We start from the raw sequence: 15,296 nt of genomic DNA on the forward strand, positions 1-15,296 counted from the left end.
TTGGCTGTATACCTCAGGGAAGCCCAGATCCTCAAGAGAACACTATTCCCAGGTACATCTGCCTGAAAGCTGAACCGTTTCTCCCCATCTTCCCCAACCGTGGCTCTTTCCACCTCCAGGACTGCAAGTGGAGGGGGTCCTTAGAAGAGCAGTACCCTCCCAAAGTGGCTCTGTTCCAAGGACTCATGAAATGGTGACGTTTAATGAGAACCCCCCCAACCCTCCCACCCCTGTATATACATCTATAAAAAATTCAAATACAGCAAGTTACCATTGAGTCAGACTAGAAGGGACTGACAGGGCATTAAATACTGTGGGGTAGGACAAGGTCAGGGGAGGGTCATACAAAACAGGGCAGAGGTGGGGATACTGAAAAGTGTGGGCACTGGGGGGAGGGGGATGGCTGGGCCCCCCCAGCGTCAGGAGCTTATAATCTGATGGTGGCAACAGAGACCCTGGGACAGACAGGAGGCTGGGGCAGGAGGAGGAATTGTGAATGTGAAGGGCTCCCCTCAGGCCCCCCAAGGGCTCCTGGGAGTCGCTGGCGTTGGAGGGTCCAGCCCGAGGAGGCAGATGAGGGGAGAGTCTTTGGTGGGTGGGTTAGCTGCATGGTCCTCCTCCCCTGAAGGTGGGAGGAGGGCCAGCTTGGTGTGGCGGGGCTAAGGGATGGCAGGCCCGGGCCCGCCGGGGTCTCTACAAATTGTTTCTGAAGAGAATGCAAAAGGTCCTCCTGCCCGTGTGCAAAATAGAAACCGGGGTCTGCAGGCTCAGCTCCGGCCTCCTGCTCCTCTGCAGTGCTCTGGCATGTCCTCATGGGATGCCGGGCTCTGGGGAGACAGGGCAGGGGGCTGTGAGGGATGAGGCTGGGGTAGGAGGGGGTCCCCTCAGGCTTCCCTCTCCCACCAGCCTCACTCAACCTACCAGATCAGGAGACTGTTGGCAGTGGCGGCAGCGGCAGCCAGGGCCAGAGTGACAGGGACACTGATCAAGAAGGGTACCGAGGGTCCTCCGCCGCTGCCCAGCTCCCCAGGGTCACAGATCTTCGTGGTGGGCGGGGGTGCCAGTGAGCTGGTAGTGCTGGTCGTGGTCTCTGGGGAGCATGGGGGAAACTCAGGGCAGAGCCAGGGCTGGGGTCTCACCCAGATCTGCTTCTTACATCAAACTGGTGCTGCCTCCCCCATACGATGGCTCCTGGCTTGTCTCTCAAACATCCTTGCCCACTAGGCAAGATCCTGCTAAGGCTCATAAATGACCCTTCCACCCAATAATCACTAGCAAGGATGTCTAGAGAGCAAGGACCAGGAACACAGGGATTGGACAGACAGGAATGTGGCAGCCACAGAGTGTGTGTAGACCCTTGGAGCCGAGGCTCCCGGTCCTGGGAGGAGTTGGAGGGAGGATAGAGCCAGGCCACAGAACAGGCCAGCCGACAGCACAGATGCAGGGACAGAGGGCAGGCTCACCCGGGGCCTGGGCCTCGGTGGTGAGGTGTCGTGGTTCCTCAGTCCAGGGGGTGGCATGAGCAGCCACGCTCCAGTCGCTCCATGTCCCAATCTCATTGTCCTTGGCTGCCACCTGGATAATGTACTCCTTCCCAGCATAGGCATCTGTGATGGTATGTGCTGTGCCATCAGACAGCTCCACCTGCAGCCAGACCACAGGATGAGGGTTAAGGACACCTCTGGGGGTCAGGAGAGTGAGACACCCCCTACAGAAAGGGAGGACACTTGGGAAGAAGGGAGTGAAGACAACCTTGAGAGACTGAGGGCTTCTCTGATTGAGAAGGAGGACACTGAGAATATTCCTGCAAGAGAATGAAGCTATCTCAGAGAGCCCAGGGATGGAAGTCATTACTGCAGGAGAGTAACTAAACCTTGAGGGAAGCTAGAACTCCTGGGGACAACGACAACACTGCTCAATGGCTCTGATGCTGCTGTTGTCCCAGCTGTCTCACAACCCCCAGCCCAAATCCTGACCTCAGTCCCAGCCAGGAGGTGACAGGAATAATGAAGCAAGAGGTTCTCCCACCAAGCAGCAGTAGGAGAGGGTCATAGACACTGACACTGGAGCCAGCCTGAGTTCATGTTTTGACTCTATCTCTTACTAGATAGGTGACCAAGTACCTTAGCTTTCATGGGGTTTGATGTCTTGATCTGTTGGTGACAAAAATCTCTCTCTTAGGGTTATAATGAAGACTACCCCATGTGGAAAGCACCAAATATATTTCAGCTGGCACTGTCACCATGACTTCTAGTTCAGAGCCTAGGTTCCCCGGTGCCCAGTGCACCTACCAGCCCAGTCCCAGCTGGGCTTTCCCAGCAGGAAGACCTGTCTGAGGCAGAAAGGGGTGGGAGAGCCCCTCTGGTGGCAGGATAGCTGTTTGGTTTTCTCTGGAGGCATCGCTTCCCCACCCCCCACTGGCTGGCCCCATCCTGCTGGTCTCCCCCCCAACCCTCCAGCCTGGCCTGGTCTGCCTGTCCGGCGCCCCTCCCAGGCCCAGGCTGGGCTCTGGTTCATCTCAGCGGCACCCGCTGCCTCATTAAGCCGCCTCGTAAACAGGGGCAGCTGGCAGGGGCGGAGGAGGGGGCCGCTCTGGGCAATGTCTGGCTTCAGGGCTCTTTTGGTCCCTGTTCTAATCTTTCCCCAAGAAAATTGGGGTCTAGGCTACCTGGCCTGACAGGCTGTGAGTACATGCATACAAGTAGGTATGTGTGTGTGTCCTCCTTCAGATATATATATAGAGAGAGAGTATGTATTTATGTGTGTGCATTCAGGCCAAGGGGAGTAAGAAGCCCCTCCAATTCCTGCTGAGCCTGTGGTACCCAGTGGGAGGCCAGGGTCAAGGTCAGGGACATATTGAGAGACACTGGGCCCAGATCCTGGGCTCAGTAAATCTTGCTCCCAGCCCTGGAAGATGAGTGGGGCCCCAAAGACTCTCCTTTCCTAGAGCTAGAATCCCAGTTCCCATCTTTGCCACCCCTGCTCTGCAAAGATCCCCTCTGGCTAAGTAGCCCCAACTCCCTCAGACCTTTTTCCCTCCTGCCAGACCCACAGACTTCCACATTCATCTTTCCTCAATGACAAAAGATAGATCCAAGGGGAACAGATAAAATTGCCACTTCATTAGTGGGCTCATGGTACCATACTTCTAGGAATATGGCCCAGGAACCCAATGATGTCCTGGCAGCCACATCTTCTAGGCCTGAAACCTTCATGCTTGGTGGTCACTGATCCCTTAATCAACTCCCTTAAGAGAAAGGCTCCTCAACTGACAGGAATTCCATAGTCACAGGCATCCACCTTGCTTTAGAGTCCTTCATCTGGTCAGCTGCAGCAGATGTCCAACATGCCCCCAGGCCTTCTAGCTGAGTTAGGACCAAAGCAGGTGATGCAAGGAACTCATGCCAGGTCCTCATGCCTCTCCCTTGACCATGCTGAGAGAGTCCCTGCCAGACATTCTGGTGCCTATTCTTTTGCAATTCCTGGTCTGTATTTTCCTCCTGAAAATCCAAGGGATGTTTTTTCTCTGCTCTCCACTCCATACCCCCTCCCCACTATACACCTGCCTCTAAGATCAAGGATTAGAGAGAGTAGATTCTGTTTAGAGAAAACTCAAGTTGAAAAGAGTCATAAATCTAACCAACCCCAATGCCTACGAGAGCTAGGATGTGTGCTATTGGCCACATGTGTTCCCATCATGAAGACTCCACACCTTCTTCTTCTGGAGGCTGATTCTGCCCATGGTATAGGTCAGTGCATGGGCTTTGCATGTTAGTTCTATGCATGTCTGGAAGCATGGATCCTGCTGAGAGGCACGTGTGTGCATACGTGTTCTCGTGTGTGTGGTGGGCAGCATGCCAGGTCCACTGCAAGGCGTGTGCGCCGCGACACGCGGGGCTGCTGCCTGTAGCTCGTTATCGGGGGAGGGGGGCTTGTGAAACTAGACCCTGGTTATTAGCAATGCATTAGGCGCGGGCAGCTGGCCAGGCGGGAGGGACTCCGGACTCTGTCAGGGAACACATGAGCGTGTGAGCAGCCTTTGTGGGGGCCAGGCCCGCAACCTGGACAGGCACCCAGGAATCAAATTACGTACTTTAAAGGCCAGTCAGGAGAGGGGTATAAGGAGATGGAGATGGAGCCTGGTGGATATAAGAGGGATTCAGGCTGACCCCAAGAGCAGCCTGGACTGCCCTATGGAGCACTCTCCTATCTCCAATCTTAGCCCACAGACCTCAAGAGTCACGGAGTACCCACAGCCCAATGGACTCTGGGCTCTCAACATGAGAGCACCCCCAAGGGGTGCCCCCAAACCCTGGTTGCTCCCCAGAGCTCTCCATTATAGCTTGATTAGTATCCAAACCACAGCCTGACCAAATAGTTAGTGTACCTTGTCCACTGCATGGTTCCCAGCCTAAGCCACCAATTGACCTATAACCTTAAGCTGACCCCTAAGCTAGATCTGACTTAGAAGCCCTGATGGTTGTCATAGCCTAACCTCATTCTCTGAACCAAATCTGACCACAGTGCCTATCTGACACCAACCACTTAGAGCCCATCTGTGAGTCCTTGAGGACAAAGACCACTGTGCCCCTTGGACCACTGGGTCCAGCACAGACCCAGAGCCTGAATCAGAGTATAAAGAGAGATACCTGGTCAGGGCTGACAGAGGTAAGACGAAAATCTCCCTTTTAGCACTGCTCTCCACTACCCCAGGGAACCCAAAGACAGATGTGTTCCCAACAGCTCTAATGCAGTTCACTGGAAACCCCTGAGGACACCTCCCTCAATCCCCCTCAATCCCCCTCAATCCCATCCATTCTCCCAGGCCCACTTTGTCCCTTTTCCCCCTGGAAATCCTCTCTGACTGCTATCAGGACCCATGTTGGAGCTGCTACCACCTGCTTCTCAAGTCAGACAGCTCTAATTCAGGCACCCAGGATCGGGGCAGGGCAGGACACTCACATGCTGCCACTGGTCCAGGATGAGGGGCCGGTAACGCAAAAAGAACTTCAGAGGAAAGGACTCAGGGTCAGGCCAAGTCGAGGGGGTCTGCCACGTCACCTCCAGCCGACGAGGGTTGCTAGGCACTGGCCGGGCTACCACATTTTCTGGAGGGTCAGGCTTCACTGTTCAGGAGACATAGCTTTGTTAGTGCCTGGATCTCTGGGAACTATTCCACTATGTCAACCTCCTCTACTACCTACCATTATCATCATCATGGTCACCATCCCTCCTTTCTGTTGTCAGTTCTGGCAACCACCATTAACAACCATCTCATTACTTTACCTGTTACATCCCCATCATCACCACTGACTGTACTATAGGCAGGGTCACCAGTTCTTGCTATCAACATCCCAAATTTCATCCCATCATCTCAACCCTATCCTCATGCTAACCACCTTTCTAGTACTGAAGCCTACATGATGGGTCAGCCATGCCAATGTGACATGCCCCACCCCCAACACCACCTGGGTCAGTGTGATGCCAGTACCTCATACACTCCCCTAGGCCTGGTTTTCCCTGAGACATAGCCTCCCCTGGATGAAATCTGGGTTTGAGGCTGCTCTGTAGGTCAAGGTTAAAAGATAGTCCACATGCCTAGGTTAGAAGTGGGTTTGAGATCTGATGAGAGCATCTAAGGGTTCAGCTCATGGAGAAATAGTCTGGTTGGGGATCGAGTCATGGGATGTGGGTGGGGAAGACAGAAGCATGCAGAGTGTCTGGTGGAGCACAGTAAGACACAGTCTGCCTGGAATGGGGCAGGGACCAGCAGAGGTTCTGGCTAGATGGGGTAGGAGACTGCCTGGAATTGGGCAGGGGCAGGCAGAGGCTTGGATGGGGGGTCGGGGAGAGGGCGATATCTGTCCCAGTCCTGTCTCCTGTTCTGACACCTCATTCATCACAGGCCGTAAGGAAGCCATTAGCATGGTGGGGTGGGGGAGGATGGAGGCTGCAGCTGTGCAAGGGTCTGGCCCCGCCTGCCCCCCTCCCCCTGCTGCAGGCTCTGGGAGCCAGGGAGTCGATAGAAAGAGCTGCTGGAGAGGTCTCTTGGCCCTGTAGGTAAAGGACATCCACAGGTGTGAATATGCCAAGCACATGTGTGTACATGTATAGACATACCACATATTCCTGTCACAGGCATGTCCATGGACACGTGTGCACATTTGTGAACATCCCCACCAACACTCATGCACACCTCTGACATACTTCCACTTACAAATTCCCACTAGAGTATGCAGAAAGGACCCCACCAACACTGCCACACGCACCAATGGTGAACTCATCAAAGGTGATAGCCGTGGCGTTGTGACCCAGAGCATTGCTGACACTTATGGAGACCTTGTACTTGATGGTTGAGAACAGGTGCATGTATCGGATGTGGCAGCGGTTCTTGAGGGCTGGGTCCTTCTCACAGACCATAATTTTGGAGCCGTGCCTGGGGAGGGGTGAGGCCCAGGTACTGTTACAAACATCAAGGGTCAAGTGGGGAAAGGTTGCGGGAAGGTCAAGCCCAAGGCTGGGCTAAGGTCTGGACTCAGGCATAATGGAGGTGAGGTCAGAGGTCAGGGCTGGAACCCGGTCACAGGCGCAGCTACTTACAGCACAGTCACATTGAAGGTGTTTGGGATGTAGGTGGGGGTGGGCAGATGCCAGCTGCAGTAGAAGCCCTTGGGGTAAGTGTTGGAGCGGCAGCTGAGCACAGGTTCCCGTGGTGGCACTAGGGTTGAGGACAGAAAGGTCAGGACATTCCTGGAGCTCCCAGTCCCCTGCAATAGTGTGGGGACAAGTGGGCCCCAGAGCCCCAGTTCTTCCCCCTCACCCCATCATCAATGCCAAAGGTGGGGGGTGGCTGTCAGCGAGGGTCTGAGTCTTCCCAGGCCACAGAGAGCCAGATGTTTAATTAAAGAAAAACAAGGGCTGTGCGGAGGAGGCCCCCCCCCACCTGCTCAATGGAGGCAGGAACTGTGGGGAGCAGGGGGTTGTGGGCCTCAGCTCATCAATCACAGGATGGAGGTGATGTCTGGGGGAATCAGCCCCAGCCCACATCTGCCACACTCTGTCCACTCTGAAAGGAAAACTGCAAGGGACTGAGGGGGTCTTGAATGTGCCCTGGTTGCTGGAGTGATCTGGGTGTACTTCCAGGAGAAGAAATACCCCAGGCTTCCCCTCAGTAGAGAGAGAGAGGACGGGCCTGGAGGCTACACAAGAGCAGGAGCACTGGTCAATTGCGGATCTCTGAGTATGTGTCCACACATGGATATGTGTTATACGCATGTTTGTGACATGAACGAGTGACCTGTGACATGTATGAGCATGTCTATGTAGATGTGTGTGTGCATGTATGCTTGGCTCTTGGAGTACATATCTGAGTGTGTGTGTGTGTACCTACTTACATGTAGATAAGTGTCTGTCACAAGGAAACTGCTGTTCCCTTGGTGTGTACCTCACCCCAGCACCCCCCACTCCTTCATCACAAATCCTTTAAGAAGCCCATGACATGGTCAGCAGCTGCCTTCACTCTGGAACAGGGAGGCCCAGAGAGGGGTTAAGGCCTGTTTGGGGGTCACACTGCAAGTCAGAGTTGGGAATAAACCCCAGAATGAGGATATTCACCTACATGACCACACTTGGGAAGTCCTTTCTGCTGTCTAACCATACTTTTCGCTGCTGTCAGCACTTAGCCCGGCTGTTCTACCCTCAGGCATTGGGCAAGGCGTGAGGACAGGCGGCTCAGGTTCCTGGAAGGAGGCAACTTCTGTGACCTGACCCAGGCAAGGAATGTCCGTCTGTGGCTCCAGGGACACTGACACCTCCCTTCTGTGCCTCCCCCCACCCCGCCCCCTGCCTGACAGGTGGACAGGAAGTGGGAGGGGGCAGCTCAGTAAGCCAGGGGAGTGCATGTCTATGCTTATAGAGTGGCCATAGTGAAGTTCAGGGAACCCTGGGCTTCAATCCATAGTGTGTACTTAATTTTGAGTGACTCTGTGATTGCCTGTGTATAACCATTGTGTCCAGTGTGTTGGAGCTGTAGAGGGGGGCCTGGGCACAGCCCCCAAGTCCCAGATCTGGCTTTGCAGCAGCAGAGGTGAAAAGGCAGAGAGACTAGAGAGCTTCAGTGTAGCAGGTGGAGCGGTGATGCTGCGGAGAACGAGGCAGATCCCTTCCCCAGGCACTGGCTGGGACCCCTCAATGCCCAGTCTGTGTTCTGCCCACCACTGTCCACTCCCCCTGGGGAGACTTCTTGGCCCTTGTCTATTCCATGTTCATCCTGTGTACCTTTAATGTCCCTTCCCTGTCTGCCCACAGTCAAGAGTTCTGCATGGGGGTGGAGTGGGGGGCGGCCAAGGACACAGGAAGTTGCCTTCTGGGGGCCTTTGGGCCAGGCCAGAGTTGGCAGCCACCCCAGGAGGAAAGGACATTCCGAGGTCGGCTGAGAAGCCTCCACGCCTGCCTCCTGCCACCACCCCCCCTCACCCCAGCTTCAAAGGAGAAGGGCGCTGGGGCCGGGGAGGGGGGTGGGGGGGTGACTGAAGCCTGCAGAGTCAGCTCCCTGCTGCCTGGGACTCTGGAGGGCAGGGCAGGCCACAGCACTGGACTCACAGGCCCCCTGCCCAGGCTAGCCTCCTCTCTGATCAGGTCTCCTTCATTCCCCTGACTGTCCTCTGGGCTCGGCCAGCCTCCCCTTCAAACCTCCCCCTCAAACCAATTCCTCTCTCTGACTGGGCAGGTCACAGGGGGCCGGAGGGGCGGGGCGGGGGGGGGGGGTCGGGCAGGGGCTTTGTCTGTCATCTGGCTACTCCTGCCTGGCCCTGGGCCCTGAGCAAGGAAGGGCTTGGGTTTCCTGACAGGGACCAGGTTTCTCAGAGGGAAAAGGAGGAAAGAAAAACAAAGAAGAGGAAGAAAAGGAGTGACTTGCTGCAGCTGGAGCCCAGCTGAGGGGCCGGTGGGTGGAGGTGGGGGTGCCGTGAGAGACCAAGTGTGAGAGTGTGGGACAGCGTGGGATCGGGAGGCCTGTTGTGTGTTGTGAGTTGGGGGAAAAGCTGTTTAAGACACTGTGATTGTGAGGTGCTGTGTGTAACTCAGACTTCATGTGTGAGGCCGAGCTGTCTAGAAGACTGGAGGCCATGTGGGGCTGGATGACTCTTTCGGGTGACTGGGGTGGGGGCGTTTGATTGCAGATTGTTATATGTGTGAGGCTGTGTGAGTGTCAATGTGCCCTTGTGTCCAAAACACAGCGACGGCTACACTACACATAAGACATTAGATATGTGATAGAGCTTAAGCCGGAGTGTATTTGTCAAACTGTGGGTGTGGGAAGACGCCCCAAATTCCCCGTGTGTCCACACATGTGAGCTGGACGCTGTGAGAGCACGTTAAAAGGAGTGTGTAAGCAAAAGCTCGTATACACATCACACTCGGGCGTGCAGGCATGCTCCTAGATGCCCAGACATCCTGAGTTTCCCCTTGTGGGGGTTCCTGAGATGCCTAAGTGACTGTGTCAGCCATGGCAGGGTGTCCCTAAGTCTCATGCGGGGCTGTGTGTGCATGTGCGCGGTGCGTGTGCCCCTGCTGGCCTGAGGTTTGTTTGTTTTCCTCCTAATTGGCTTGTTTTTCCATGTCCAGCCCACCAAACCGCATGTTTTTCCTCTCATCTCGCCAGCCCGCCTGGGCTGGAGCCCCCGGCACGCATGAGGCCTGCCCGCTGGCCCAGCAGGAGGAGGGGCAGGCTGCCCACACCCTGGGCCAGGCCGGATCAGGCCAGGGCAGGGTGGGGTGACCCTTCTGCTCCAGCCCTGCCCATGCCACACCCATGCTCCTCCTCCTGCCTGGCATTCAAGGCCATAGCCAGTCTCAACCTCATCTTGTGGCATCCCCTGAGACACCTCAAACTCTGGACTGTCAATGCCCCCACCTGCCTCCCACTCATGATTTCTCCCCAGACATGTTCAACCACACTCCTCTCCCTGCCACTCTTTTCTTCCTGAGCAAACTGGGAAGGGGGGAAACTAGTGCTGAACCAGAGGGTCTGCAGTTTGTATTCTAACCACTCTCAAATTCTAAAAAGTTTAAAAACTGGATAAGGAACTATCCATTTAAAAATTATTTTAATCTCTGGTTTGTTTAAGCTTAACATCAGAAAGACACTGAATCAGCAGTGTCCAATAAACAAAAGGATGCTATGAAAAGGAACACTGTGATCCCGTTTCCTAACGTAGGGGGTCCTTTCATCATCCTAGGTAGGAGAGTGCTTAGAGCTGTTCTGAGGATCCACCGGAGGGCAGAAAGGTGGAGCAAGAGAAAGTAGCTCAGGGACTAGCCTGGTTAAGGAGTCTTCCAACATAATATTATGATGATCAGGTTCTGTTGGAAATAGACATAAAGTTTTACATGTTTAGGATAAATATTAAATAAGTTTTGATCTAAATGATCCATAAATCAGGGATTACTTTGTCCTGTTCTAAGAGCTGGCAAAAAGGATAATTTAATATTGAGTATTGCCAAATCCAGTCTCTTATTACTAATATCAAGTGACTAAGACGATCATGATTAATATCCTCTGTTCCCTGATCAGGTCTTTAGAAGGAAATAAGGCAATGAGAGATAAATATCTGTTATGAATGGTACAGCCAATGTATGGTCAGCCCACCCCTGATGCCTAGGGAGCAGGAATCACTGTAACTAAATGGTCTATAACAACATGGCAGCTGAGGGCATGACCTGTGGGTAATGACTTTGGACATTACTTCAAAACCCAATGATGAGCTGGGGATATGGCTCAGTTGGTAGAGTGCTGGCCTCACATGCACAAGGCCCTGGGTTCAATCCTCAGCACCACAAAACAAAACAAAAAACCAATGACCTCTAATGATTTCTTAAAAAACATCACAATACCAGTAATGGGGACCCAAGGTCACCAAACCCTAGCCATCACTGCCAGCTTTATCCATCCAGGGGATTTTGGGGACCCAAATTGAGAAGACAGATGTTTTGGTGACTGGTGCTCAGCTAGATTCATCCTTCTCCCACTGCACTTGATAAAGGCCCAGGGCTAGGCTGAGGGCTCCATTGCTGATGTGAGGCAGGGTGGGGTGGATGGGAGCTGGGGCAGGAAGGATTGTTGGGCTGGTCCTGCAATTCTCAGTATGACCTACAGGGGTAACCCCACTCTTGGCTTGAGACTAAAATCTTTGGTCTGAATCCCGTCTCTCCAATTTTAAAAACACTTTTTCATGGGGAAAGGTACATCCCTACCAAAATCTATTTTGTGGGAATCCTGAGCAACCCTCCAGCCTAACATTTCACTTGGTTTTCTAGACTAGTCTTCTGACAATGGGGCAAGGGCCTGCTCCAAGATCCCTTAAGCATTTCCTAGGTAGGGAAATATCCACAGGGTATTTCCTACCTTTCCTACCACAGGGAGATCCCAGATGGGATGATATCAGAGGAGTTTGAGTTTGGGGTTAGGAGAAAAGAAATAAGGATTTTCAGAGCACTCCCTTTGCTGGTGGATATTTTTGGCCCAGGGCTGGATGCCTGCTCACCTGACTCTCAGCAATGCTAACAACCTCAACATTCTGCTTTTCATAAACCCCCATTTCCAAATCACACTCACTGGTCTTCCCTCTACCTTCCTGGGCTCATCTTTCTCCCCTTTTGTGGCTCATTTCTATCAACCCCTTACATACTAACAGTCTTCAGGGCTCAATTTTGGGTCCCTTTCTCACCCCACAGTCTCTCCTTTGGCTGCCTCACCCCTCCCATGGTCTTAATGCTGACAACCCCCTGCCCCACAAATTTCCATTTCTAGAACAGTCCTTTCCCCTAAGCTCGGATCTACTAGCTACCAGCTACCAGTTTCCACCCCCAAGGACCCCTACCAACACATCTGTAGCAGATATCTGTGGAACTGCTGGTCCCTCACCCACACCACTTCTCACTGCCAACTTCTGCAGTTATCTGCCTAAGAGCTTTCTCTGGCCACCAAGGCCTGCTTTGCCTGCCGGGGCATGAGGCCAAAAGTACTGAGAAATTAAGGCACCTACCTCCACCCCAGGAGATGGCAGGAGAGGTTATATAAACATCCCAGCTCCCTCACCCTCAGGCAGGACAACTCTGAGGTGCATGTTCTGCATCCACACCCAGAGTCCCCTCCACAGTGCTCCAGTCACAAAGAGGTAATGTCAGGATATGTCAGGTAATATCAGAGGTAATGTCAACTCTTGCTCTTCATTAACTTCCCTTTTCAGTGTCACTCTCCACATTCCTCTATGGTATCTCCATCACTTGCCAAATAAACTACTTGCTTATGAATTTTCATTTTGGAATCTGATTCTAGGGAAACCCAACCCAGACACTGTTCAAGAAGAACACATCCCCTTTTCCTCCCATTGCCCCCTACTGCAGTGATGGTACCTTCAGCTCTCTCAATCGCACCCCTCTCTACTCTCCTGCCCTTTCACCTCCAATTCATTATCAACTTCTGCAGGTCCAAACACCCTCCTCAACTTCCCCAACTCCATGCCCCAGTTCCAGGTCCTCATCATCTCTCTTGCATTCACCTAAGCCTCATTCCTACCCTGGTTTTGCCCCATCCAACCTGCCACTCTTCACTGGGGTGAGGGATTCTTTAAAAACAGAATTTAGTCTTCATCACTTTCTAGCTTCCAGGATCTTTTTTTTTTTTTTTTTTTTTTTTTAATGTGGTGCTGAGGATCCAACCCAGTGCTTCACACATGCTAGGTGAGTGCTCTACCTCCGAGCCACAATCCCAGCCCACTTCCAGGATCTTCATCTGCTTCCTGACCCCTCCCTTAGCTTCTTCCACCACTGACACCAGCCCAAGTGGCCTTTTCATGCCCACTCAGGGGCCCATAGGTATACTCAGCTTTCTGCCAGAAATTATGTTTCTGTGGTATCTTCCAAATGCTCTGTGTCTCCATGTGCCTCCTATTCTGGAAAGTCTCCCTCCAACTCTGTGGTCTTCCAGAGTACTCCTACCTACATCTGCATAATCACATATCCCATTTTCCTTCCTCAGGCCCTGGTCAATCCCAGTGGGAGCAGACACAGGGAGACCATTCCAGCTCAGAGCTGTGACCCTAAGATTCCTCCCAACCAGGCCTCAGCTGGGCCATTCCTTACCAGGCTCCCTCTGCCCATTTTCTCACAGGGAACAAGATTTCAGGATCTCTAAGACTTCTATGGGGATGGGATACATGGGAGAAAGGTCCAGGGGTCTGGATTCTTTGGCTAGACAGGACTCAGAGGTCAGAAGAATAGATTAGGATAGGATCAGAGAGCAAGGGTCAGGCTGTGGCCCTCCCCTCTCCCTGCCATCCAACACAAAGGGGAGTTGATCTGGGCTATAGGTCTGTGCCTTAAAGAAGATGGGAGGTCAGGGGCAACACTTACAGCCCACATGTAGCAGGACTTGGTGGCGCAGGTGCCAGGAGTCACGGTGGAAGCAGGCGTAGAGGCCACTGTGGCCCAGATCCAGGCCACGGAGTACCAGTTGAGAGCCATTGAGCAGGTCAGGGGCCAGATCTGTTCCATTCACCCGCCACGTCACAGCTGCATCCCAATTTGCTGTTCCACATGGCAATGTCACATCTGATCCCAGGCGCTCATACTGCACATGGGGCGTCTCTGTGGGGGCAGAACACAGGGCAAAATTTGCTGGTCACAGCAATGCCCAGCACCCCCAGGTGAATGTGCATAGGTGAGATCCTGTGAGGGTGTACAGTGTGAGTCCAGCCATGAGGCTGTGTCTGACCACGCAAATGTCTCAAGATGGGGTATGTGCAAAACTTCTCTGTGGCTGGGCAGGTATGCAGGTATGCTAACATTTCCAAATTTGTATGTGTGTGCATGAGCAGAGGCTGTGTGCCAGTGCATGTGACAGAGAGCGAGCGTGTCTGTGTAGTGCTGGGAGGGGTCGTTCTCAGTGAAAATCAGTTCACCTCCAGTCCCTGGGTCCTTTACAAAGTTTTTCTGACCCCCATGACCCTAACTTCTTGCCACCAATAGGCCCAGCCCCAGAGGCTTAGCTCCCAAACTCCTTTCTCTGTCTCTATTTCCTCCACCACCCCCCCTTATTGTCTTTCAGTCCAGTCTCTTCTCTTCCCCTCTCTCTTCCTGCCTCTGCCTGCCCCGCCTCCAGCTCTGCCCCCTCAGCCACAGGGGGTTTGGGCAGCAAAAGGGGGAATGGGCAGGCCATGAAGTGAACCCTGGGGAACTCCTGGCAGCTGTCAGCTTTGCGAAGCAGGAACTGTTAAGTAGGGCTGGGACAGAATGAGTCCTCTGACCATTCCTCTCCTGCCCCCAGAGGGGCCTGTCAGAACCAAAAGCAAACCCCAGCCCCGGCCTCGGCAACCCAGGCGTGATGGACTGAGCCCAGGAGACTGGAGATGGAAGGGTAGAAGGGAGCACCTGTCGAGAGGCAGCGCCAGGTGGGGGAGGCAGCAAGTGGGACAGAAAGTCAGAGAAGCAGATCCACAGGCAGCAGCAGAGAGGCAGGCATGCAGAGCCAGTGAGATCGTATGGGAATATTAGGACACCCCCACCCCACATTCTTCATACGCTCCCCCCCAAGTCTGGAAGGGCAGATGCTTCCCTCTCCCCAGCCTGATCTGTTGAATGAGGGTGGGAGGAGGAAAGCGGGCAGCAGGGGGCTGCAGGATCCCTCGTTAACACTAGTTCACATCTCCCTCCAGAGAGCCACCCTGCTGAGTTTGGGGATTTTCAGAGGCAATTCCTGTTAACGAGCCAATTAAGTTGGGCCAGTGGCCTCTTAATTAGACTTGTTAACACCACCAGGACTGCAGGAGAGGGGGGCTACAGGGATCCCCCTGGGCCTGCCAGCAGCCCCACCCACTAATTACAGCCCCCTCCCCAGGACAGTTTCTCTGTGGTGGAACATCTGTCCCTGTTCCCTGTCTCTCTGTGTCTCGGTCTCTTTCACTCACTACTTGTCTCTGTCTTGCCCCTCTCTGAGCCTCTCTGTCCCTGTCAGAGGAGAAGGAAGCAGGAAACCCAGCCATCCCTGACCACTAGTCTGTGGGGCCTGGGACCAGTCGAACAGAGGATGAAGGGGCGGAAGGGCGGTGGCTGGGGGCCTTGGAGGCCACAGCTGTGAGGCTGGACCAGAGACTGAATGGGGTCCTCCCCCCTGACCAGAGGCCCAGTGTCCAAGACTCAGGCCATCAAGTACCCCCCCCCAATCCACCAGCTTCGGCCACTGAGCCCCCTTCCAGCCTCCCTTCCAAAAACCTGGAGCTTCCAGGAAACACGCCAAG

At 53.8% G+C, this 15,296-nt stretch overlaps 1 protein-coding gene across 4 annotated transcripts in view; it reads right to left on the minus strand.

Annotated features, from left to right (window-relative positions):
- Nucleotides 1-267: 267 nt before the first annotated feature.
- The window catches only part of Cntfr (ciliary neurotrophic factor receptor), a 37,991-nt gene continuing 22,962 nt past the window's right edge, over nucleotides 268-15,296 (minus strand). For 3 of the 4 annotated variants that reach the window (XM_005326215.3, XM_021726938.3, XM_021726935.3), the window contains 7 exons: nucleotides 13,414-13,647; nucleotides 6,601-6,718; nucleotides 6,270-6,436; nucleotides 4,963-5,126; nucleotides 1,464-1,644; nucleotides 922-1,090; nucleotides 268-827 (listed from right to left, as the gene is read on the minus strand). In XM_005326215.3, coding sequence (XP_005326272.1) covers nucleotide 827; nucleotides 922-1,090; nucleotides 1,464-1,644; nucleotides 4,963-5,126; nucleotides 6,270-6,436; nucleotides 6,601-6,718; nucleotides 13,414-13,647 — 1,034 coding nt within the window. In that variant the 3' untranslated portion in view covers nucleotides 268-826. The remainder of the gene's footprint in view (nucleotides 828-921; nucleotides 1,091-1,463; nucleotides 1,645-4,962; nucleotides 5,127-6,269; nucleotides 6,437-6,600; nucleotides 6,719-13,413; nucleotides 13,648-15,296) is intronic. The other variant, XR_013438159.1, reaches the window with a different exon arrangement.

Source organism: Ictidomys tridecemlineatus, chromosome 4 (assembly GCF_052094955.1).
Source record: "Ictidomys tridecemlineatus isolate mIctTri1 chromosome 4, mIctTri1.hap1, whole genome shotgun sequence".
Taxonomy (NCBI): domain Eukaryota; kingdom Metazoa; phylum Chordata; class Mammalia; order Rodentia; family Sciuridae; genus Ictidomys; species Ictidomys tridecemlineatus.